This window comes from Pagrus pagrus (assembly GCF_965226575.1).
Source record: "Pagrus pagrus genome assembly, chromosome: 3".
Taxonomy (NCBI): domain Eukaryota; kingdom Metazoa; phylum Chordata; class Actinopteri; order Spariformes; family Sparidae; genus Pagrus; species Pagrus pagrus.
Genome location: NC_140187.1, coordinates 25464119 through 25489637, shown reverse-complemented (window position 1 = coordinate 25489637; position 25519 = coordinate 25464119). Strand labels below are relative to the sequence as shown.

Genomic DNA, 25519 nt, shown 5'->3' with positions numbered 1-25519 from the left:
CACCGCTCTGTGCTGCTAACCCGGGGTCTCTGGGGCATGGCACACACATGGAAGCACTTTAGAGCTTCACTACACTGCAATTGGGCCTATTACCATAATTACAGCTTTAAAGCCCCAGCAATTTGTATCAGGCATGCACCAGCGCAACCACCGGGCCTTTGGCCCTGCGGAGCAGCAGCCCCCCTCCCCTCCCACCTCCCCTTTTTACTTTCTACACACTCTCCTTTGTCTTTGCATTTCATTCTCTCGTCTCTCATTCCTCTCTGGTTACATCAACATCAGGGGAGAAAAGGATTATTCGGGAGTTGATCATGTCGGAGAGCTTACGGTGCATGTTGTCTGGGGCTGCACAATGTGAGTGAGTTTTACAGCCGGTCTCAGAGGATCGTCGGGGGAGATAGAGAAGGAGAGGAGGACATCAAAGGTTGCCGTGTGGTGCAGAGGTGGGGGACTGGCATCAAAGAGCTCCCCAGTACATTACCACTTGGTTACTGTTGCAGCTGGGAGAGCGGGATTTAGGCTTTTCCACGGGGGCCCGACAGCTATCACCTCAGCGAGACGGCGCAGTCCTCTCAAACATGATCTTTATTAAAATTGAAAGCTGGATGTTTGAAAGCTGTTTGTAGGGAATCACCCTTGGCTCCTATTATAACACAAAGCTGAGATGTAATTTCTCTCTGATTAGATTCCAGCGCTTGCAGCCCCGCACACACAAACAAACAACACCGCGGTGCGTGTGTTGGTGAGATAGAGAGATGTCCCGCTTGTGTCTGGCCCGGTCCCAAACCAAATCTGCTCCGAGCATTAGGCCGAGGTGCGTCCTGACTAAATGGTGGTCGCTGGTGCGCGAGCAGGCCTATTATTCATCGCGGCTGAGGGGTTGTTTTAGTGCTGGCAGCCCTCTGCGGCCCCATTAGACCTGGCCTTTTGTCCGGTGTGCATTATAAACACATCAAAACACTCAAATAAACCCCTCCACTCGGCCCCTGTAACACCTTAATCAATAGGACGGTACTAGGAAAAGCTTTTATGCATCTCATTTTTCAGCTCTGGCTGTAAATTCACGTCCCCCAGCAGAGAAGCGACTCGTCAAACTTGATTACGTGAGGGATCAGGGAGTAAAATCAAATCATGTAAAATAAGAGGCTGGGATGAATACAGTTTGTGTGAAGCGGCTGAATCGACGGCCTTTCCCTCAAACGAAGACTCACCCCGTGAGGCCTCGGCTCTTCCACACGTCGTACAGCACCAGCGGGATGTTGCCGCTCGCTGTGGTCGACCCGGCCTGGAGAGAAAAAGAGAAAGACAGAGGGTGAAAATAAAGGTGTGATGATTGATGGATCGTCTCCTTCACTTCCTGCTCCTCAAACAGACACCCTGTTTAGTCTTCCTCAGCTGAGCTTCCTCCTGCCCTCCCCTCCCATCATTCCTCCGTCTCTCCCTCCTGTTCTCCTCTCGGACAGCTGTGTCAGCGAAGGTGACACCTCCAACACCCGCCCAGCCGTTTGCCCACCCAAAAACACACTCAACAGGTTCTCCCGCTCTCCCTCCACAGCTCGCACCCGTCAAAGTCTGGAACTTTTATTTACACAATACGGCTTAGCTGGCCAGAGAGTTTCTAATCCATCACTGCGGAGAGGCGGAGGGGTATGGGAGCGGCGGGGCGAGGCCAGCCAGGGTTAAGTGAGAGCGGGCGGTGGCAGCACGGAGAGGAGACGAGCCGGAGGAGGCGACGGGAGTATGTGTGTGGGTTCATGTGTGCCAATCTGCGCTACAGCTCACGGAGCGTGTAGGAAACTAAGTTTGCGGCGTCCTCTGTAAAGTTGCGACTGGAACGAGGGGAGGATTCCCGCATTTTATTCATGTGAGGAGAAAAAAACACCCCTATTCCTCGTGTTTCTGTTGGAGACAGGTGGCTGAGAAATGACTCTGGTCTGACAAGTTTTCTTTTCCTTTACCGCTGTGGAATGATGGAAGGAGGGGATGGAGGAAGAGGGTTTCCAAAACACACACACGCACACACACACACACACACACACAGACACACGGTCTTTGTGTAACTTATGCTGACATAAAGAATATCTTCCTGCAGCTCAGTCTATACGTTCCTCTGTCTTATGTTCTTTCAATCATGTCCAAATAGAACAAATTCCCACTGACAGTCTCAGCTGAATGACAGTGATGACTTCTGAACAAGGTGTTGGACCGTACCAGACATCGACTCCGGTGATTACGACAGTGAAGGCAGCAGTGCGCTGCCAGCCTGAGGAGAAGAGCAGTGTTGTGCAGTAGCAGCGTAGGAGGCCGTGGTGTGCCAGGCATGTGGCCAGTGCTGCAGGCAGGGCGGTGTGGCAGCAGTCCCTGCCCAGGAGGGGCTTTGCATGTCCAGCTGTGCCCTGGACGCCCGCCCGCTTCGGCCTCGTCCGTGTCAGGCTGCCTACCGTACAACACCGCTCTTTCATTCTGCCCACCTAAGACAAGGAACAACCTTCTGCTCTGCCTCTGTAAGACGGAAACTAATGTGACAAGTTCCAACACCCACATTTCCTCCCACCGTCCGATCCAAACCATCCATACCCATCAACAGCAGCCCTGCTCTCTCTCCATCTGTCTGTCTCTGATTCTCTCTCCTGTCGAGACTTGTCATCCTTCTCTGCTCTAGTAGGTTTTATAATTTAACAGAACTCCGTTTTCAGATGTGATAAGCTGCTTTACTGTCATTTGTTGCCTCATATCGTACACAAATCACATTTAAAATGTTATTACCTCCAGCAAGGAGGTTATGATTTCACCTGTGTCCATTTATTGTCTTGTTGGTTGGTTTGTCAGCAAGATTACACAAAAAGGACTTAATGGATTTCCATGAAACTTGGATGGAGGATGGGTCTCAGCCCAGAATAGACTCCATTAACTTTTGGTGTGGATTTCTCACTTTCTCTAACATTGCGATACAGGGCAATTTCTTATCTTGATGAAAAAATCAGGCGTATTTAGGTGGCTGGTATCCATGAATGCATGTTAGAGTGATTCAGGGCTATTGAGTTTGATACTGGATTAGGCTTGATTGAATTAAAGGGGACTGTTAGGCCTTGGCAGAGGTAAGCGCTCTACTGAGTGCCATTCTAGTTTTTTAGTACATTTCTATTAGAGCAGAAACATTCAGTTCATTAATTGATTAGTTGCCAAACATTTACTGGTTGTATCCGGTTTATCAGCTGATAAAAACCGTCTCGTTAGAAGATCTGAAATTTCATCTTCCAGTTTTTTTTCCACCTTACCTGTGGTGCCTTGTGTGGATCAAAAACTTGGCCTTATAAAGTTATAACCGAACCTCGTTGAGGCAGCGCAGGCCAAGTCCTCTGCTGGTGGTAAATTACAGCAGCTGCATTTCAAATGGTGTTTACAGGAAGCTTTTGTGCCGAGCTGTTCCACCTACAGCCAACAGCTTCTCGCAAGAGATCAAGACTGTCTGAGTGTTTTGTTAATTCCAGTATCTCATTAGTTCGGATGGAGGGGGGGTGAGGATCGGAACACTGTGTCTTCTCCAAGGACAGCGTGTGTGTGTGTGTGTGTGTGTGTGTGTGTGTGTGTGTATGAATGTGGGGGGGCTGATTTGGGTAACTCTGAACTCACTACCCTCTCCATACACAGACACACGCAGGACATGGTGAGGTAAGCCAGACGTACAGTCAGAGCGAGCCAGGAGTGAAAGAGGAGGTGGAGAGAGGGAGGAAGAGGAGGGAACACCGCTACACAGAGAAAGAGAGGAGAGAGAGGGACTGTTTGAGAGGATGGACAGAGTAGAGGAGTCAACAGGAGGGACACTGGCCCTCTGCTTCACCTCTCGGTGACAAGCAGCCTTGAGATGGAAATTCCTCTGGAGCAGCAACAAGTCCTCGCTCTAACACTAACCATGCGCACAAACATGTCCTGCCGACACTGTCCATAGTCCACATCGGATGATAGATGTGTGTGTATGTCTCACGACTGTCCCGCTGCTACCTCGGCCCTCTCCGTCCACTGTTGCTGCAGCGCTCTGCCTGCGAGGCATCACCTGACAGCAGTGTTTAAACGTCGCTGCCAGAGGAGCTTGTGTGTGTGTGTGTGTTTGAGTGTGTATACCTTCGCGAGCATGATCCTGGTCTTCGCCACGTCGAGAGGAGTGGTAACAAATGCAGCTACCGCACCTACGAAAGACACATGCACACATTTAGCAAAGTGCAAACATAAGAGGACCTCTCTGCTCCCAGGAGAATCTTTAAATATTAAAAATAAACCCATTAAAAAAGTCCAATTACTTAACCACAGATACAGTAACCTATTAATTCAGCAATAAACAGTGGAACTCTTGGCCCTCCGCTCCATTAAGTTCATAAAAAAGATAATATTCCCCATCCGAGACCTTCCCCGTTATTAGACCACAAAAACCAGACACACACACTCTGTTTCCACCAGCCACCCTCCTACTTACTGCCTCATCCAACCCACAACCTCCACCGAGCTACACACACACTCAAGCACAGACACACACATGAAAAAAACACACATTTGGATTTATTCAGACGTACAAAAGCCAGCAACACAGACACACACACAGGTTTGTGCAGCTATCCTTGTTGTGACTTTACATTGACTTCAATTCATTTGTACAGCCTAACTAAAAAGCCTTACCCTAAGCCTAACCTTAACCTAACCAGGATCTCAGAAATCATGTTTGACCACATTAGGGCCGGTCTCCATGATGACTATTGGTCCTGACATGGTTCATGCCAGAAACAGTCCCCAGTATGTAACAAAAACGAGTATATATATACACACACACACACAATCTTTTATAGAGCACTTTTATTATATACACCCCAACTTCCCTCCACCCGCCCAAGTTGGAAGCTGGATGGGCGCTGCGTTCCAGAGGTGTCCCCACTGAGCCGCAGTGTGTGTCTGAGTGAGAAGTTGTGTGTGTGTCACTCTGTCACTGCTCTCGCTAAACATATCCACATGGGCCACCGAGGAGCAAAGCGACTGCGAGTGAGCTGAGGCTCCAGAAAAACATTAGGATCAGTATTGTGTAACACACTGTTAGATTTTACTAGTTAATCCTGGCTTGTTATACGAGTGGTTTTAAATGATTTTTTTCCCCCGTAGTTGGGTGGAGAACACTTCAACGAGGATAAAAAGATACATTACTGTTGCCTGACTTGTAATATTCTTGGACAGCAATAAAAGGCTGCATTATCCAAATAAATCTTACACATGGAGCACTGATTTGGAGGATCTAAATTTGGCTGGAGGAACCATGTGATGTGATGTGATGAAGGTTAGACCCAAATCAGACGGTGATGTAATCTTGTCTCGGCTGGGCAGGATTTTTTCTTTCTAGGCAGTTCAAACCGGGTCAAGTCCGTCGTAAGTCAACACGGGGTACGGGTGGAGATATTTGGGATGATTAAACGCGGCTGTGTGAGCATTTCCAGTGTCAAGCAGATTATGTATGAGTGAAGGAGAGAGTGTGAAGCGCGATGTAAGGGGAAGTGCCTGAAACTTGAGGATCCCTCTTGGACAGCGGCTCTGTCGCAGAGGGACGTGAAATGGATTCCTACCCTGGACCTACGCCCCTCCCGCCCCCAAGACTCCCAACCCACCCCCTCACTACTCCCTTAACCATTTTTTCCCCAACTTTTTTCCACCCTTTATTCTCACAATTTCATATTTTTCAATCCTTTTTCCTTTACATACCAAATAACAATATTGCCTTCACACTTTTTTTGTTAAACAAGGCATGAAACACTAATGTTATGTCACATATACACTCACCGGCCACTTTATTAGGTACACCTTGCTAGTACCAGGTTGGACCCCCTTTTGCCTTCAGAACTGCTTTAATCCTTTGTGGCATAGATTCAACAAGGTACTGGAAACATTCCTCAGAGAGTTTGGTCCGTATTGACATGATAGCATCACGCAGTTGCTGCAGATTTGTCGGCTGCACATCCATGATGCGAATCTCCCGTTCCACCACATCCCAAAGGTGCTCTATTGGATTGAGATCTGGTGACTGTGGAGGCCATTTGAGTACAGTGAACTCATTGTCATGTTCAAGAAACCAGTCTGAGATGATTCGCACTTTATGACATGGCGCGTTATCCTGCTGGAAGTAGCCATCAGAAGATGGGTACACTGTGGTCATAAAGGGATGGACATGGTCAGCAACAATACTCAGGTAGGCTGTGGCGTTGACACGATGCTCAATTGGTACTAATGGGCCCAAAGTGTGCCAAGAAAATATCCCCCACACCATTACACCACCACCACCAGCCTGAACCGTTGATACAAGGCAGGATGGATCCATGCTTTCATGTTGTTGACGCCAAATTCTGACCCTACCATCCGAATGTCGCAGCAGAAATTGAGACTCATCAGACCAGGCAACGTTTTTCCAATCTTCTATTGTCCAATTTTGGTGAGCCTGTGCGAATTGTAGCCTCAGTTTCCTGTTCTTAGCTGACAGGAGTGGCACCCGGTGTGGTCTTCTGCTGCTGTAGCCCATCCGCCTCAAGGTTCGACGTGTTGTGCGTTCAGAGATGCTCTTCTGCATACCTCGGTTGTAACGAGTGGTTATTTGAGTTACTGTTGCCTTTCTATCGGCTCGAACCAGTCTGGCCATTCTCCTCTGACCTCTGGCATCAACAAGGCATTTGCGCCCACAGAACTGCCGCTCACTGGATATTTTCTCTTTTTCGGACCATTCTCTGTAAACCCTAGAGATGGTTGTGCGTGAAAATCCCAGTAGATCAGCAGTTTCTGAAATACTCAGACCAGCCCGTCTGGCACCAACAACCATGCCACGTTCAAAGTCACTTAAATCACCTTTCTTCCCCATTCTGATGCTCGGTTTGAACTGCAGCAGATCGTCTTGACCATGTCTACATGCCTAAATGCATTGAGTTGCTGCCATGTGATTGGCTGATTAGAAATTTGCGTTAACGAGCAGTTGGACAGGTGTACCTAATAAAGTGGCCGGTGAGTGTATATACACAACACGTCCTTAACCTTAGCTTGTCACTCCCCAATAATCTTACAGGTTGGTGCCAGGAAAATTATTGGGGAGTGACCACCGTTGTTAACCTATTTCTGCTTATATCCATATCATGTTATCTACAGTTTCTTTTTCACTAGCTTTAAAAAAGAAGTTTAAAAAAATGCTGTCAACCATCTAACAGCAGAAGAAATACCCTTTGTCTGACAACTAAAAACTTTTTATGCTTTTCTAAGCCGCTCTGCTCCTTATCACATAAGTACTTTATGTCTTTTTTCCTCTGCATGTCTCAGTCTGTCTCATCCACATCTCCTGTCTCCTCTCTCTCTTATTCTATTCTCATTTCTTCACTCTTCCTCCTCTTCCTCCCAGCATGAGCTGAGTCCAGGTGGGGTGGCTCAGGGCCACGTCTCAGCTCCTTGGGGTGCCGTTTCGTCATCCCCTCTTCTCTCCTTCACCCCCATCTCCATCTCCATTTCTCCATCACTCCTTGAGCAGCTAACCTCAATCTTCCTGTCCTGTCTGGCGCGTTGTAGCGTCGCAAGAGTTATGGACTGAAAGCTATAACTGTCCAACGCGGGCCAGCCTGCGGAACTGTTCTTCTGAAATGTGTATTTTGGTTGTGGTTTTGCTTTTTCAACTCGAAAAAGATGAGGACTGAGTTGAAAGATAGATGGTGTGACACATTTTTTACTCAGAGCTAAAATACTGGAGGCAGGTGCTATGTTGTTACACTCCTCTTGATTTATAATATTTTAATGTGTGTTTCCCCTGCTAATGCTTTTCTTCAAACTTTATGCAAGACACTGAACAAGATCACAAAGCTCAAGCAACAGCATACAAACAGAGTCACATACAAAAGTTACAAAATATAGTTCAACTCAAACTCAGGTGAACAGGTTTAAACATATTTAACTTAACCTATGCATGGCTACAAGTGTGCATCCTCGCTCATAGCTTTCAATGACAACTGGTATAAAGTCGACTCAGGACTATGGTTTTATCTTTTATGCATCTAAAGTTGCAAAAACATATTTAGAAGTTTTACCTAGAAACTCATATGGAGCGGGGATCAGGGATGTTGTTTTGTCACACATACTTAATAGTCCCGAACCTTAACTTGTCACTTCCCAATAATCCTACTGATGCCAGGAAAATTATTGGGGAGTGACCACTTTTGTCAACCTATTCTTGTTTATCAGACTACGGCAACCATACCAATTTTTTTTATTTATGTCTTGCAATTAGGTCTCCAGGGAGAATATTAGAGCTCAGGGATTATGATTTGTGATATAAAACAATGTCCTTACCCTTGATAAGGATTACATTGGACTGAGACCTTTATGTTGAGATGGAACCCTTTACATTTAAAATCAAAATCATCAAACACACAACTATGCTCAAGATCACCTTTTTAAACAATAACAATCATCACAAAATAAAGCTACTAGCATCTATCTCTACTTATCTCTCATGTTTTACAGCTTGATTTAATTCCCTCTAGTTGCTTTCCTTTCCCCTTTTTGTATTGTTTTTAGGCCACTCCTCCTCTTTATCTTTCCTCTCCTGTGCCTCTTTCTCTCCCTCTCTTTTAAGAAACTTCAGGCCCCAGCACTCAGGAGGTCGCACAGCTGCAGGGGCCCATACCCAGGAACCGGCCCCCTCTTATCTCTGCTCTCTCCTCCCTTGGTTGTCTGTCTCTCCCCTGATACTCATCAAGGCTAAGACAGAAACGCAAAAATCTGCCATGGTATGATTTTCATTGGATGAAGGGATGGAAAGGTCTGATAACGAGATCTGTATGGGAAAACAATGCAGATTCACTGTACTGAGGATTGCTAATTTAAAGCTGTGAGAGAGCGATGTTTAAGAATAATGTTTCTTCCCATTGCACTCCATCCATCTTTCTCTATTCTGTTCTCTTCTCTCCTCTGATCTGCTGTGCAGGTGAGGATGAGATGTGCCAGCTGAGCTCATCTTCATGGAATCTTACAAGAATGTGGCTTTGGGTAAACTCGTCCTGCTCTCCAGGCCATCTATTCACCCATCCATCCATCCCTCTATCCATCGATTCTAGCCATCCATCCCTCCCTATCCTTCGCCCAACCCCTCTCCACCCCCCTCCGTCCCTCTCCGCCTCTCTCCAAAAGCAGCAAATAATCCCCTGCACCTGCAAAGGCTCCGCACACTGCAGCCTGCCAAGAGTAGAGCGTGTGACCTTGCTTCCACGACCACAGAGTCTGGGAGAAAGAGAGAGATATGTCGAGAGAGAAGGAGAGGGTTGTCGGTAGAGGGGGATGATGAAAGAGCAAGAAGAAGGGAGGAAGAGGAAGGGAGAACGAGAGAGAGAGAAGACTGTAGTTAGTGGACATATCAGACACATTGAAAACACATTGTGAACCTTGGTCCGGTCTGGGGTGCAGGCCCGCGGCTGGGAACCAGGCTGTCCGGCTATTTTTGTGTTGCCTGTTCTCCCCAGTGATGTCATGCTACTTGTTTCCCAAGAACTGGGACGGGACTAGAGGGAGGCAAGAGGATACGCTGCAGCGCTCCCACTCTGTCACACTTTTTTTTACACTTTTTGTCTAGATGCCATCATGTGGACATACAATAGGTCAGCACATAATCACATATCAACACATTGTTTTTACTGGTCGACATTCACGTGTTGAAGCACTAAAATATACAAAATAGCAGAGTCACATGAATACATGATATACATCAGGGGTCTCTGACTCAGATTACATTGGATTCACTTGAACACCTCACAAAAAAAAGAAAAACTCACATATTTTACATAACACATTGTTTTGCACGTTCAGTAATGCTTTCTGGGGAACAGCAGCTTTCTCCCTGTAGAGGACACAGATATAGCGACTAACTACTTTTAAAGTTATTAGTTCATCTCTTTAAACTGCTCCAGGTCAACATTTATTGCACTGAAAGATGCATTTCAGTGTCAGCTGTGCTATAGGAAATCATAGTGTTGCTGGTCAATGTCTCTATGTTGACCAATTGAGAAGTTAGATATAGCTTGCTAGTTGCATAATGTTTGATAAAAAGCAAGTTTTATGCACCAATTTTTAACCCTTGCTTAAAAAAAAGGTAGTGATCACAATAAAGTGACCAGGCATGGCAATCTAACGCACAACAATCAAATGTTTTTTGAATTTCAGTCAAATTCAATTATTGGTCAATCTTATAGTGACAGCAGAGGGTTGAAAGGCATTACATTTTAAGAATCACACCTTGCCACAGTGAAACAAACAAATATGCATAACAATATAATTAGCCCTTTAGCGCTGGGCAATGAATCAATATTATATCGCAATCATGATATGAGACTATATATAGTTTGGATAGAGCACAACTGATATTTCAGTTGACCAGTATAATCAGCTGATATTGGCCTATCACAGATAAATAGGTATCGCTGCATATGTTGTCTAAGATATGTTTTTATATGATTTTTCTTTTACAGTGAGTGTAATGCAGAAAAAGATGCTTCAAGCTCATTTGTAAGTACATATTCCCAGTGAAGTTTATAGTGCACGAATGTCATTTTGTGCAGTGACATCCATGCACAGGCTATTGTTCTACGTCTCTTTTTCACAAGTATTTAATAACCACTTTTAAAGGGATCATTGCAAAAAACTTTTTTTAAATGCTCTCATTTGGATATTGTTACACCGTGATATGGCACAAGTGTTGTCTTTTTCCTGGTTTGAAAGGCTGCATTACAGTGAAATGAAGACATTTCTGAACTTACCAGACTATTCTTCTTGTTTTAATACTTGACTCTATCCACTTTAGTCATTATGTCCACGTAACTGAAGATTATTGATTTTAAATCTCATTGTGTTAATATTTTGTGCAAGTACCAACAGTGATTTCTATAATAAAGCTAAAATATGGATATCAAGGTATTTTGTCTAAAAATGTGACATTTGATTTTGTCGCCCAGTCCTAACACTTCTGAAGTGTTTTTAAGGAGATTTTAAAATATTGATATATATATTGTGTACGGTGATATAGCCTAAAAATATTGTGATGTTATTTTAAGGTCATATCACCCAGCTTTAAATGTATTTCATTGGAAATACAGTTTATAAATCAAAATACTTGATGGTGCATTTATTGTAGACAATGCATCTTGTAATTATTTTTGGCATACAAATATAATAATATTCTGCAATAATATCCCCCCCACAGTGTCTGAGTACAACACCACTGTCGTAAATACAAATCCCAGGTCTGTAGCGATTCAGACATAATGTAGGTGCTGACTACAAACAAAACTCATTACGTCATAACAATGTTATGCGGCTGTGACAGAGACACTATTCACCATAGAGTATTTACTTAATTATAAATAATTTCTCAATAATCATAGTTTGGAAAATGAACTCCTTATTTGAGGACAAAGCTAATTGCACAGAAGTTCATCAACAGAGTGTACGGCCAATGAATATGTAAAATTGAATTTTAGTCTGGAGCATTTTACAAAAACTCTGTGTCAAAAAACCTTCAAATCACAGGACAGCTTGCCCAGATGCAACTGGCTACTGAGTGAAACCACCTGATGTTTTTGTTTTGAGAATGAACTCTTCATCTCTTCTTCGCCCCGTCTCCTTTCAATGAGGGGACTGTCTATGCAACGTTAGTCTTTGTATAAAATGCATGTGGACAGCTGGCCTGCCTCGGGCGCTGCAAGGTATGATTACTTCTCAGGGAGAGCAATTGAGCAACAGCATGGAGCGATTACTAATATTTTCTTTGTCCATTCCCCCCCTGCAAGTCTAATCGGTTGCATGTTATCTCGTTCTCCTCCTATCTTGCACACGTGTGGAACATCACGGAAACCATGTGTGCGTGCACAACACACGAAAAGACAAACAAGTAAACACGAAGACAAAGAGAGATAGAGGAATAGCTGTGTACGAGCTCAGGATGCGTCATGTGTATTTCATTAGAGGGCAGATTAAAAACGGAGATTTTGCTTTCCACATCAAAGGCCTCTCGCTGGGGGATTCCTCTCCGTCTCTCTCCCTCTCTCCATCCCTTCCTCTTTGTTTCATGAATAAATAATAAGGGGTAAACCTGGGAAAACAAACTTTTTGACCCTTGAACCCTCATGTCAGGGTCAGAGTTTGCACCTGGAGGACTTCCCACAGGAAAGAGGTGGTAGGTCCGTTTGTCAGGACGTCACGTATGTATTTTTTGCGTGCGGAGGCAGCATCTGTAAGCGAGTCCAACTGGTTAAATACGAGTTCCCGTCATGCCTTCGACGCATTAATTCCTTGAATTTTTTGTGGCTCTTTCTTGGTGTTCAATCGTAACCTAAAAGTGTTACACCCTCCTGGTTTGCTAATGTTGTTTTTGAGGTCAGAACAGATGGGGTGAACTGTGAGCCTTATTCTACAGCTGCTGTTGGGAAAACAACTGAGTGAAAACCACAATATTGTGAAATTAATGTGTGAGAGAACAGTGAGAATTACTCACATGGTTATTGAAGTCTGGTGTGAAAAAACACTTGAAATGTCTGTGCAGTGACCAATGCGCGACTTGTCTGATGAATGTAGAACACTCCCTGACTTTTCCTGCCAGGAATATACCTCTTTGTGATGTACCCAGAAACTGAAGGACTCTGTGAAAGGATTTGTCTGCTTACTCCTCTTCCAACAGGCCTACAGCAGTTAGTCGGTTCATTTTCTCCCTTTCCATCTCTCTGAGTCTCTTACTGACAGCTGTGCTGGCTCGGAGTGTAAAGCTAAAAGAAAAAGGCCACATCGCAGCACATTACCATCCCACAAAGCAGATGGGAGATCGTGCCACACACAAGCAGTCTCTCAAAATTCCTTCACTCTGGTATTTTTCAAACTAAATCACGTTACTCTTGTGTATGAAAGCCTCAGAACATCTTGGTGGTCACTCTAAAGGAATGGCAGTAAAAAACCTGTTGCAAGTTTTTTTTTCTTCTTCTTCTTCCATGACTAGTCAGCTCATCTCCCTGCCACTGTAGCCAAGAAACGCCTCATTAGCTATCGGGAGCACCATGTTAGTACAGAGGGTACATCTGGGAGGACTGGGAGCAGGGAGCCAATGGATGGAGGAGAGGATAAAGAGAAAGAGGAGAGGAGAGGTCCAGATTCCAGCCGCTCAGCTCTCCGCCAACGGACGTGTCCAGATGGCCTGGAGAGAGAGGCCCTTTGACTGAGGGACAAAGAGACACTTGTGGACGACAAAATCTAACTCGCGCAAATGCACAGACACACACACATGCACACACATACACACAGCTGTGCGGCGTATTGTTCGTCTTAGCCGCGGCCGTTAGCTCCCGAACATTGATGGAATGTTTGACTGTCCGCCTCTCGCGCCCCTGAGACATGATGTCACTTCAACGAAATGCCGTCTTTTCAAAGAGAAGCAGCTTTTTATGTGTCCGGGGCCACACAGTGAAAAGAGACAGAAGGGAAGGAGAGAACGAAAAAAGATATTAGTAAAATATTACAAGGAGACAGATGTGCTCGTGATAAAATGAAGGCCGGCTTGACGGTAGTCGTGACAAGCCATTAAACTGGGGCGCAAAGTCCAATTTTCGCCTGCCACAATGATACAGGGGAATGCAGAGTGCGACCTCGCCGTAAATGTGTCAGAGCGTAAGCACACTATCATAACTTCACCTCGGATTTATCACTGAGAACAATTACTGTAAATGATGGTGCTGAGGAATGGTGGAGAGTGGAGGGATGAAGGGGGATAAAAACAGATGGATAATAAAGACAGAGAGGGAATTAAAGTCAGAAAGGCAAACATTTATGGAAAGATCTGATACGCACCTTTAAATATTCCCAGAGTGGAAACTGCACCAGCGAGAACGGGATCTGAAAGAGAAGAAGACAGTTTTAATCATCAGGATCATCTCAGTGTTAGTTTTATTTTTCCGGAGGTTCAAGTTTCATCTTTAACCTCCAATCTCCCGCACTTGTCATCCCTGCCACCTTTCTCCGTTTCCTCTCTCTCGTCTGACTGCTCCCTTGTTCCTCCTCACAGCTGATGATTAATGAATGAGACAAGCTGTGGATGGATGGACAGACGGATAGGCCGACGGATGGATGGACAGACGGAAAGAGGAATAGAGGGATGGAGGGAGGGCTCTAAAGTGATGGTTGGGAGAGTGAGTGTTGCCGCTGGAAACACTAAATCGGCTCGGGCAGGAAGCTACAGCGGGAGGAAATCAATGGCACTGCCAAGGCAAAGGTGGCAAGCGACACACAGTCAGACCACACACGCGCATGCACACGCTGACTCACACGGCGACGTGCAGACACATGCCCAGGAATTGGCGTGCTTTGTATAAACAGACACATAGAGAAAACTACACAAAAACACTAATTCACACAGACACATGTTCACTTTTTCACTTTGAGACACACATTGCGGACACACACACATGTATCCTGTCATCTCGCGCTGCAGGAACGGCAGATCAGGTCAGGACAGGAAGGAAGAGAGGGAACAAAAACAAAAACCAAAGAGAGAAATAAATAAAGTGACACTGGGTCGTGTCATCGGTCTTTGATCACTGAAACAAGGCGATCATTCATCCATCTGCAACGCCTCCTCCAGCATGTTCCATCAGACTACGTTAGGATGTCAGTAAAAGCCGAGCCCGTCCAACTCTGAGTCAGCCCGAGCACAAAGACAATACACCAATGGTGTTTATGTCACTTAATGAGCTTACTAAGCACTTAGTCCCGATGAGCTGACCTCATATAAACACTCAATCTGAAGTAGATTAGCTTAAAGGGTATCTGCCGCATCTGCTTTCTGTGAGCCGGGTATAAAACTTTATAACATCCTCCCAATGACCTGGAGTTTTATTAAAGGCCATTTTGAAAAACAAAAGCAACAACAGAAAGCTGTCATCTGATGACAATTGTATTAAAAGTGATTATTACAAGTAATAAACATGTTGTGAATGACTAAACCTAATGTACAGTAAGACACTCAGAAAAAGCCACCTGTCATATTCTTTAGTAACCTTTTAAATGCTCTGACATATCTATGTTTTTTAGAAAGTTTAGGACTGTTCATCCTTACACTATACACTTACATACTTATAATAATGTAGTTAGAGAATAATATACTGCTCACCTTTGGAAGTAAAGCTATTGTAGTGCGGTTACTATGGCATGCTTACATTTGCAACATGTACATTAGAGTAGATACAGTCTACAAATACTGCATTCAAGTACAGCTACAAGTACAATGATTTTTTTTTCTTTTCTAAGGTTCATCCCAATTGAACATTTGATAGTTGCTTGATTAAGCCAGCCTGGGTGCATGAAGCTAACACAAATCTTTCCAGTGAAAACTGTTGTCCGGGCAGACAGAAGCCAATCCTCTCAGTCCTTTGAGGTGATTTGAGAACTGGATTTGATGTAGGTCTGGTCTCCAGACCCCTGAGAGCAGAGTGATTATACGATGACGGGAGAGTACACCTCTGTTTTCCAACTGTGGAGAGATGAGAGAGCTTCCAAAAGGGAAGCACGTGTCTTTTATCACCACCCCGCTGCTTTTTCCTCCAGGCCAGGGAGAGACAGAGAATGTAAGGAGGGTGTCACGGTAATTAGCCTCTACTGCTAAATGTAAGCACAACATACTGTACTGTATGTGATAGTAAATTGAAAGTGAAAGTAGGTAAACCTGTCCTGACTTATTTCACACTTGGGACACTTTTAGACTTGCAAACTTGCTCACGGCATTTTCATAGTTGTATACTGTATGTTATATAATCTCAAATACAGTATAGATTTTGTGTTCAATCTGAAATACAATGTAGATGTTTTGGCTGAAAAAAACAGACTATTTGTCTTGTAATTGCATAGTTTTAATCTTCAGTGCTGGATAATATTCTCTTTTATCTTTTAGAAATGTTTCACAATATTAATCAATGTTTTATTATTTTAAATCAGCTTGTAATGTAGCTGACAGATTAGCTTAAAAAAAAAGAAAAAGTACAGAGTGAGAGAGAAAGGAGAACAGATGAGTTCGGCAGAGGGTCTGGAAAGACTGATCCACCGATGATTTATGACTTAGTTTGACACCCCTGGCACACTGTGCTAGTGCTGTGTGTGTGTGTGTGTGTGTGTGTGTGTGTGTATGTGTGTGTGTTGCCTGGCAGAGATGGAACGTCTGAAAACCACATGCGGTCTGATTAAAATTGATAAGTCATTTATAGTTAAGGGAAAGCTGGCGAGCACACACACGCACGCATACACTGGAAACATGTACGAACCTGAGTGAATGTGAAGAATCCAACATGAGTGTTTGTGTATTATAGTTATAAAATCAGGTGGGGGGGGGCAGATGTAAGCTAATCACTGTAGTGTTATCTTATTCAGCTCTGAAATGATTTCTTCTCATCTCAAATCAACCAGCTCGACAGACATAATAAATCTCTCAGCTGAATGAGAAACGACAACAGGTAGAGACAGAAAGAGAAGTGGTGAAGAAAAGGAATTGGACAAGTAATCCGTCTCCTCATTTTCTTCTGCCGCTGCATCATCACACCGTGAACATCGCAATCAAAAAGTTACCTGAAGTCTTTTCATTTTCCATCGAGCATCTGAGCGGTGCATGCGATGTGTTACCCGCTGTGGAATGATTGCTCACCGCAACTGCAATCCTTGTGTCGCTGCTCTGACTTGCACTAAAAACACGAAACAGGATTCCTCAAAATAGCCCAGGGGAGCGGGCTATATTTGCTTTTGCTATTGCTATTGAGGTGGGGTAACCTTGGAGATAAACTTACGCATCACAATCATACCAGAAGGTTGCTCATGCACTTCCTGTCCATGAAGGTTTGTGTGAAGAAAGATTAATTGAACCCAGAGATGTGTCCAGTCAAGGTTCATCTATTTATGGCCTAAAAAAGAGCGTAAGAGCTACGCGCCACAGAGCTGCTTTTATTTTGAAATTCTATCTACCAGTCACGGAGAGGAAAGAGACAAACACTCTTAACGTATCGCAGCCAATATTTCAGCCACACCACTGCAATTATTAATGCACAGGTACATGATTACACACCGTGGGAACAAAATTGTTTAACTTTTGTGTGACTCCTCAGGCCAAACAGTTACACAATATCAGATATCAAAGATAACAGAGTGCAGTTCTTAAGAATTAATTTGCAACAGTGATTACTAAGCAAACTGAGCCGGAATAAACCTCCCAGCAACCCACAACTGTGCTGCTGAGAAACTGTGTTTTTAAACAGAATGTCTTGCTCAACGGGCAGACAAAAATCAATATATCAGTTGTTCTTGATCTTGAGATATGTTGCTCATTATATGAGAAGTTTGTTTAATCAAAGTGTTTAATTTGCCTCAGGTGTTTGTGGTTTGATCAGCTGTTGCAACCTGTGGCTCTGTTAGAAAGATGTTGTTTCATATTGTGAATTTGCATTTTCACCAACAGCACACAGGGATTCAACACTTTCTTTTGAAATGATTTCAGTTGTCTATGTCTCTGTCTAATATGTCTAATTTAACAGTTGTGGCATTAGACACTTCATTTACATTTGAAATCTACAGAAAATATTACCTCTGCCAAGGAGGTTATGTTTTGACCTGTGTCCATTTGTTGATTGGTTTGTCAGCAGGATTACACAAAAACTACTGAATGGATCTTCAGAAAACTTGGTTTGAGGATGAGTCTGGGGCCCAGAACAGACCCCATACAGACCCTACTAACTTTTGGGGGATTTTCTCACTCGTTTTTTTGACATTTTCGTTCATTTCTCAGGGAACAATGATGAAAAAAATCAGGCTTAGTTAAGTGGCTCGATCTGTTGACCTTAAATAACAGGTGGTTTAAATTTTAGAGTGATACAGGACTATTGAGTTTGATATTGGATTAGGCTTGTTTGAATTAAAGGGGATTGTTGGGCCTCGGCAATGGTACAGTATGTGCTCTACTGAGTGCCATTTGAGTTTTTGTTTTAAAGTACAAAACTTTTTTCAAACTTGGGACAGTATGCAAAGTGTGTAAAGTGTTAGTACAACATTGAATCTCAGTTTGTTTGAATTAGATTTTAGGATTAACTACAGTATCAAGACTAGATTGGTACTCAGTGAAGTGCAGACCTCAGCCAAAAGTCCCCTTTAACTCAATAAAGCCTTTTCCAATATCATATAAAACATATTTAAACCTGAATCAAATTGTACTCACTTGTAGATACCAGCAACATAAATATGCCAGATTAAAAAAAAAAGAAAGGAAGAAAAAAGATCCATGTATTATTCCCTGAGAAATTATTGAAAATGTCTATAAATACCTTATCTTGCAATGTTAAAGACATTTAAAAAAAAAAAATCCCAAATCTGTGCCTTTATTCAGATCCAAATCAAAAGACTATCTATTCTGGGTTGAGATCCATCCTCCATCCAATTTACGTAGAAATCCGTTCAGTAGTTTTTGTGTAATCCTGCTGACAAACCAACCAACAAACCAGACAGGATTGGTAAAAATATCATACATAGTTTTAGCTATGAAAATGTTTCCAATTAAATCAAAATGGAAGTGAGTAAACAGAGGGTCAACCATCACTAAACGTTTATTTTTTTAAATAACCTGCATCATGCCGCTACGCTGTTAACCTGTGCAGCTTACAACTGAGCACGTTAGCAGCTCAGCATTTAGCTTGAGGACACTGTGCGGGACCACCTGGTTGTAACTGGCTGCAGGTGCTGAACTTAAAAGTCAAAAGGGGACACTTACTCCGTCCAGTGGGCCACAGGGCCAACCGCATGGTTTTGATATTCTAGAGTTACAAAGAGGTCTGCCAGTGTCGAAGACACATTTCAACCTGAACTATGTCATGGTAGACTAACAAACAGCCATGCAGACAGCCAGGCCAGTGCTACGCTATGCTATCTGAGGGCAGCCAGCCAGCATAAAATCCACACTGCTCCATGGTGCTAACTGCTGACTCTGTCTCATCCCCCTGCCTTGTATAACGCATCAGCTACCCCGGCCTATTCAGCGCCATGAAGCCAAGCCAAAGTCTCTGTGTGCGCGCGCGCGTGTGTGTGTGTGTGTGTGTGTGTGTGTGTGTGTGTGTGTGTGTGTGTGTGTGTGATGGCCGCTCAATCCAGGGTCGTTATGTTAACTCTAAAAAACAGACGGGACTCCATAAACTGCAGCAGAAACGATGGAAAAGAGATGTCTGTCAGCATCATCAGGACATAAACAATCAGGCTCCTACAATCATATCATCAAACTCACGGGACTAATGAAAGAGAGCAGCGTTTTATCTTGTTACAGCGTGTCATTTCACACAGTCTAAATATGTGGCTGTTATTTAAATGATCAGTTAGCAGAAGAAAAACCCTAGCCTGAAGGCAGAGCGGCGCTCATGTTTATGTCCATTGAAAACGACTGAGGTTTTCCTCCGCCTGCCAAAACTTTACTAGCTCACTCAACTCCAGCTTGAGCCAATCAGTGCGCTCGCACGGCCGCGCGGGCAGCAAGCGAGTCATAACGATAACCAGGGAGACAAACACGGCCAGTGCATTTAACACGTTGTTGAGGTCTGTGAACATGACCTGTCACTTGACATGAGTCAAGTCTTGTGACAAAACACACACATGGACACACACATACACACACGCTCAAGTAAAAGTGGCCAAAGTAATAATTTAGCCATGCCAGCAGCGTAGCTCCAGCAAGGTTATGGTCAGGTGGTCCATCCTGTACAGACCTTCATGGTCCTGAGAGGATGAATCTTTTCTGATTTTCATGATCCCCTGACTTTTCCTCAACCACCAGCACCGGGAGGCTGACATTCTTGAGTGAAATGTCTTGACAGCTGTTGGATGGGTTATCAACTGAAGTCATTTTTCACACAAAAATGTCAAACATTCTCTGGATCCATCCACTAAATTGTTAAGATTTTCTGCTTTTATGTTTGTGCATTTTTGTACAATTCTTTAATTTCTGGATTTTTGGCTGTACAAAATATGCAATTTAATAAAGTCATGTTGGGCTCGGCTCTGGGACATTGTGATGAGCATTTTTCACTATTTTTTTACATCGCCTGTCCAATCGGGCCAGGCCCTGCACTCATGTATTTTACCTTCGTTTGAATCTGTTTCACTCTGGACTAAAGCTTTGCTGAAACGATTCAGCATGCCTTGGATAAATCATTTGTTCACAGAGTCAGCTAGGCCTCTGTTTTAAGTGTCTCCCCTTGCGCGATCTCATATCGCTGTGTTGGTGTTGTTCCTAGACCATCATAAAATATGATGCTCTCACTGAGACCAATATGCAAGGGGACAGTTATCCTTACAAGTCAGTGTTTAACGATGTTAAATGGTCTATTTGACCCCAAAGTTTTTCTTACCAAGTATTTTAGTTTCCTAAACCTTACCAAACAGCACAACAAGCTGAAAAGAAATGGGAAAAAGATTATGAGTGAATTAAGAAGTGAACAGTACAACAACATATTCCAAATAGGATACAAGCAGTGGTTTCCTGAGTGAGAGCCCTATACTCTAACCACTCAGAGACAACAACCTTCTCCAGATGCAGACTTTGTTGCAGTTTCATTGAAATGATGGTCCTGGAACAACATTACTTATGATGTTGTGGGAACAACACCAACACGGTGATATCAGATACCCTTTAATTTCAGGCCCTATGCATCCGGCTGTCTAAATTATAAGTCTGTCTTCACTGTGCATCAAACCTCTATCAAATGATCTCCTCTCTGTCAACCAGTGTACCCTCTCCACCCTGACCATTCACCTCTGCTGATCATTGCACTGAACTCCAAAGTAAACAGTCAGGATCAAAACTGAGTCACCTCTGAGATTAGAGATATATTCATATACCCTTTTTTTCCCAAAAAAAAAAAAAAAAATCATGCCAAAATCTGTCTCTGCAGCTTGGACACAAAGTGAAGACTGTGCTCCAGGAGCTCAGCAGCATCTGCTCCCAAAGCCCACAAACATCTGTGTCATCCAGCTGGCCTCCAGGGACAGGATTCCACTGCTGGGAAACACATGACCGGCTCTCACACAGACCTGCTATCCTGCATGTGTGTGCCTGGTGTTTTTGTGCATGAATATGTCTGCGCGCTTAATCATATTTCTGCTTATGTGTGTGTGTGTGTGTGTGTGTTTGTGTGTCTGACGAGCAGCATTTTATGTTTGCCGGTTGACACATTTTGTCAGTGATCAAAGGTGACAGTGCCACTTGCTGTGACTGTCAGGTACTATATTACAGGAATATGGACATTGTATCTGCTGTGTCACTCTGCTGACAGTGCTCCAGTCTGTGTGTGTGTGTGTGTGTGTGTGTGTGTGTGTGTGTGTGTGTGTGTGTGTGTGTGTGTGTGTATGTGTGTGTGCGTCCTTGCCAACTGTATTAGCGCTAACTTTATTAGTATTCAGAGAGGCTTTGGGCTGTCACAGGTCCTTAAGCACTCAGCGGAGGGCAGGAAAAACACATGTCAAAATATATTCACATTGAGCCTGATTGCAGGCAAGCCAGTTGGCTGCAATTTGACAAATGACTTTTAATAGGTCATACTGCAGCCTCTGCATACTGATGAGTATTTAGGAGGAGAGAGAAGGACTAAGGAAGACAGATATTAAGATGGAGAGACAAGCAGACAAATGTATAGATGGCCAAACCAACAGAGGAGACATTATTCATCTTTTCCAGCAGACTTTTCAAAAAGGATCTCATCCCTTAATGTTTGCAGTTTAAAAACATCTACCTGCTGCTACTGTAGAACGACTCTCCAAAACCAACCTCACTGGAAACCAGAACTCAAATGCTTTCCAACAAAATGTAATAATTTATCTCCAGCCTGTCAGACATGTTGCATAATATAGTACCATTGAGATGATATAAAGTTACAGTAGTTTGTACAGTCCATTTAACATTTACAGTGCACTAGAGACTTTAACACTAAGGCATAAAAGAATACCGATTGGCTGGTTGGTTGGTTAAAAATCAACAACAACAGGACAATTTAAACAAACCCCCCTGGCCAATTCTTCAACCACTGCTGATCAACAAAATTTCCACTTCACATTTTATTACCAGAAATCTCTTACCAATAACACGCACCAAACTATGAGTTAAACTGACAACAAACCAAGGGGAATAAGTGGGGGTTTGGACTGAAAACAGCCCTGTGTAAAACGACACAGGCGTCTGCTTTGGCAAGCTGCTAAAAGTCCCCATGAAGTGCCCCACATATGTTTTGCACTATAACTCACAAAGAAGACAGTATCATACCCAACGATCGCAAAAAGTTCATTTTGTTGGTATTCTGATGGGTAGATTAGAGTAAAAAGAAAAGATGACTCATCCTGCCCTGTGTGCTAATTTTGCATCCAATATATGCTCTCTTAGTTTTATGAGGCTGCAGTAGATGCATGAAAACAAGGACACCACCAGAGCGGATTGTTTCTGAGGGCCGGCCTCATGGATTAATGTACAACAACACCATTTTATAACTTTATTCACTGATTTGGGTGAATCCTATAATTTCTTTGGAGAAAACATTTCCAAGTTTACTCACTGATGCTACTCCATCTCAACTCTGGACCGCTTGCTTTACTTGTTACTAAAGTCACTGCTAAGTACTGCTAACCACAAGCAGCCTCCCAATAACCACAACCAAGAACGACACAGTTACAGTACCGGGAGTTTTCTTTGGGACAAATACGGGTACCTCTGTTGCTAAAGTAACCGCTAACTGCTGCTAGCTGCCGTTCTTTAAACACAGCCTACCTTTAACAGTGGCATGTGCATTTAAATATATAAAACACAAACTGTGAAGTTGTTCCTATGGTTTGATTCAGTTCTTTTGTAATCACTTATGTGATACTAAAAGGCATGTCATCTTTCACACAACAGTTTACAAGCAATCCAATTGTTCACATAGCAAACATGCTGATAATTCTTATCACTGTCTAGATCGACAGTTTTGTTTCATCTAGATTTCCACCCACACGGATGGACTGCTGCCACCTTGCTGAAAACACTTTGTGTCAAAGCTCGCAGTATATGATTCACAAAGACAGTATATGCTTAATGACGTTGTTTACTGTCACTATGATGACAATAAGGACGCCCTCCCAGATGTTACTGCCATATTATGAAATCCCAGACCCAAATAACAGTATTCAGAAAAAACATTTTTCACGCTCTAACTCAGTCAAGACACTGTGGTGCAATCGTGAACCCAACAACTCGCGCACTTGCAACTCATTCTGCTCTGTTCTTGCCACCAGATGTGGAGTAAATGAGCAAAAGAGCGAATGATTCATGAGCCAGAGAAGTCTGCTGGATCCTCTGTTAGTATTTGATACTGAGTGACCATTCCAAATCCATTTGGCAAAACCTCATGAAGCCGAGGATTTGGAATTTAGCAAATGTACCATTTCAAATGAGACCATATGTGCTCTCCCAAATTCAATTTATATGCAAAATAAAATTAACAATGGCTGCTTTTACATGTTAAGGTCATCATGTTAAGAAATGGTGAGTCACTAATCAGTTCCCCTTGCACACTGATACTCTCTGAACTTTGTGTGTTCAATACCGATTTACACAGATTGTATTTTTATTTTTTATGGGGGAGAGAGGGTAAGGTGGAAGAGCTGGGAGAAAAGAGGGGAGGGGAGAGCTTTTAAGAGAAAGCAGATGGGAGTCAGATGTCGAAACGATCAACAGCAGCCCTATTCAAAGTGAGGAATCACTATGAAGACACACACACACACACACACACACAAAATAAAAAATCATACACACTGGCCAGGCGAAGCAAAGCCCCGAGTCTAAGTCCACATTTATTACCTGCTAATGCAACAGGGCTGCAAGCTGAACTCACTTGCCAAAGTCATACAAGCACACGCACACACAAACATTCAGACGCACCCACATTCCATCTGCTGCGTGTCACAAAAGTATGACGAGGAACTGACTGTGGTGACACGCTGATAACAAACAGACAGATCAGATTTTAATATGTTGAGAGTTGATAAAGTCATAACTCAAAGCAGAGCGGCAGGTGGTGTTTGACACATCAGCGTGTTACTGTGCCAAGTGTTCAGCCTCAGTCACCGAGCAGAAGAAGCCAGACCTGTTTGTCTGCAGGAGCACACGCAAAAACAAAAATACAAAAACAATCACTTCTAACAGCACAGCTGTCAGAGAAACACACACAAATACACACAAACTGGTTAGTGATACTGTAGTGAAGTATGACAGATAACGTATAAGGAAACATGTTGCAATACCCTGAGCTCTTAGCAGTAACCCTAAAATAACTCCAGCAAACGGCTTCTGGATACCAGCTCAGGACAGATATGTTTTTTATCAATCTTTTTTATATTGATGTACATAAGGATAAATGATGTGGCAAATCACAATTTAAAGGTACAATATATGTAAGGATTTCCCACTTGTTGAATTCAACACAAACCGCTAACTGTTGCAAATTGTAGCTGTCCTTAGCCAGTTAGCTCAGTTAGCCGTGCAGCTACCAGTCTGGCAGGCTGCTAGCTGGCAGCTAGCAGGCTGGGAGCTTGGGGCACGAGGGAGGACACACTTTGCTGATGTTAATATCAGTTGTACTTATTGTGAAAATGAAACAGAATCACACACCAATGTGTTTTAAAATTGTAATTGCAGGAATCTTTTTTTCAATTTTTGTCACTCGGTTTTGAATGCAAGGTTTTATTCTCAGCAAATATTTAGATTTTAATGGAAGTATTTATACTCACAAATGCTGTTTACCAAAACAATGTCCACATATACTGATCTTTCTTTTTTTCAGGAAAGACAGATGTCTTTGATATAAAGTCAAAACTCTTATTTCTTGACATTCTGTTGATAATTCAGTTTATATTCAAATCAGTTAAAACTCTTATATGTTGCACCTTTAAGTTGTTAATCATTGCTTCTTTAGAATATGATCCTATAATCATGATCGTGATGAACATCAATGAATAATAATAATAATATCGCAGCATCATGCAGCTGTCTTATCATGCAAACAGTGTAACGATATGATTTAGCGACTGTAACTCCGGCTGCACTAGCCTATTCAACTTTCTAGCATCAGTCCAGTTTTAACCACACATGGGGCGTTAGGCATTTTCCTATTATGGGCAGCTCTATGTTATGTTTCTAAACACTGGACACAAGCTTTGCGTGCACATATGAGCTAATGTCACACCTAGTTACTGCAGTGACTACACGTTCCACCCGGCAGTGACGCTGCAACAACCCCTGGCTAAACACAGGAGCACAGGAGGAATTTGTATGCGCACAGTCCAGTCAGAGAGACAGAGCGTGTGTGAGTGTGAGTGTGTGTGTGTATGTATGTATGTATGTGTGGCACATAAGTACCCCTCAGGGACAGAGGGGTTCAGGGCCTTTTAAATAAATAAA

At 43.3% G+C, this 25519-nt stretch overlaps 1 protein-coding gene across 1 annotated transcript in view; it reads right to left on the bottom strand.

The window, feature by feature from the left end:
- The window catches only part of slc25a26 (solute carrier family 25 member 26), a 57775-nt gene that overhangs the window by 5067 nt on the left and 27189 nt on the right, over window positions 1-25519 (bottom strand). Inside the window, exons 6-9 of the mRNA XM_084348245.1 lie at window positions 13879-13923; window positions 9207-9276; window positions 4123-4187; window positions 1212-1285 (exon numbers count right to left, since the gene is read on the bottom strand). Of these exons, the coding sequence (XP_084204371.1) occupies window positions 1212-1285; window positions 4123-4187; window positions 9207-9276; window positions 13879-13923 (254 nt within the window). The remainder of the gene's footprint in view (window positions 1-1211; window positions 1286-4122; window positions 4188-9206; window positions 9277-13878; window positions 13924-25519) is intronic.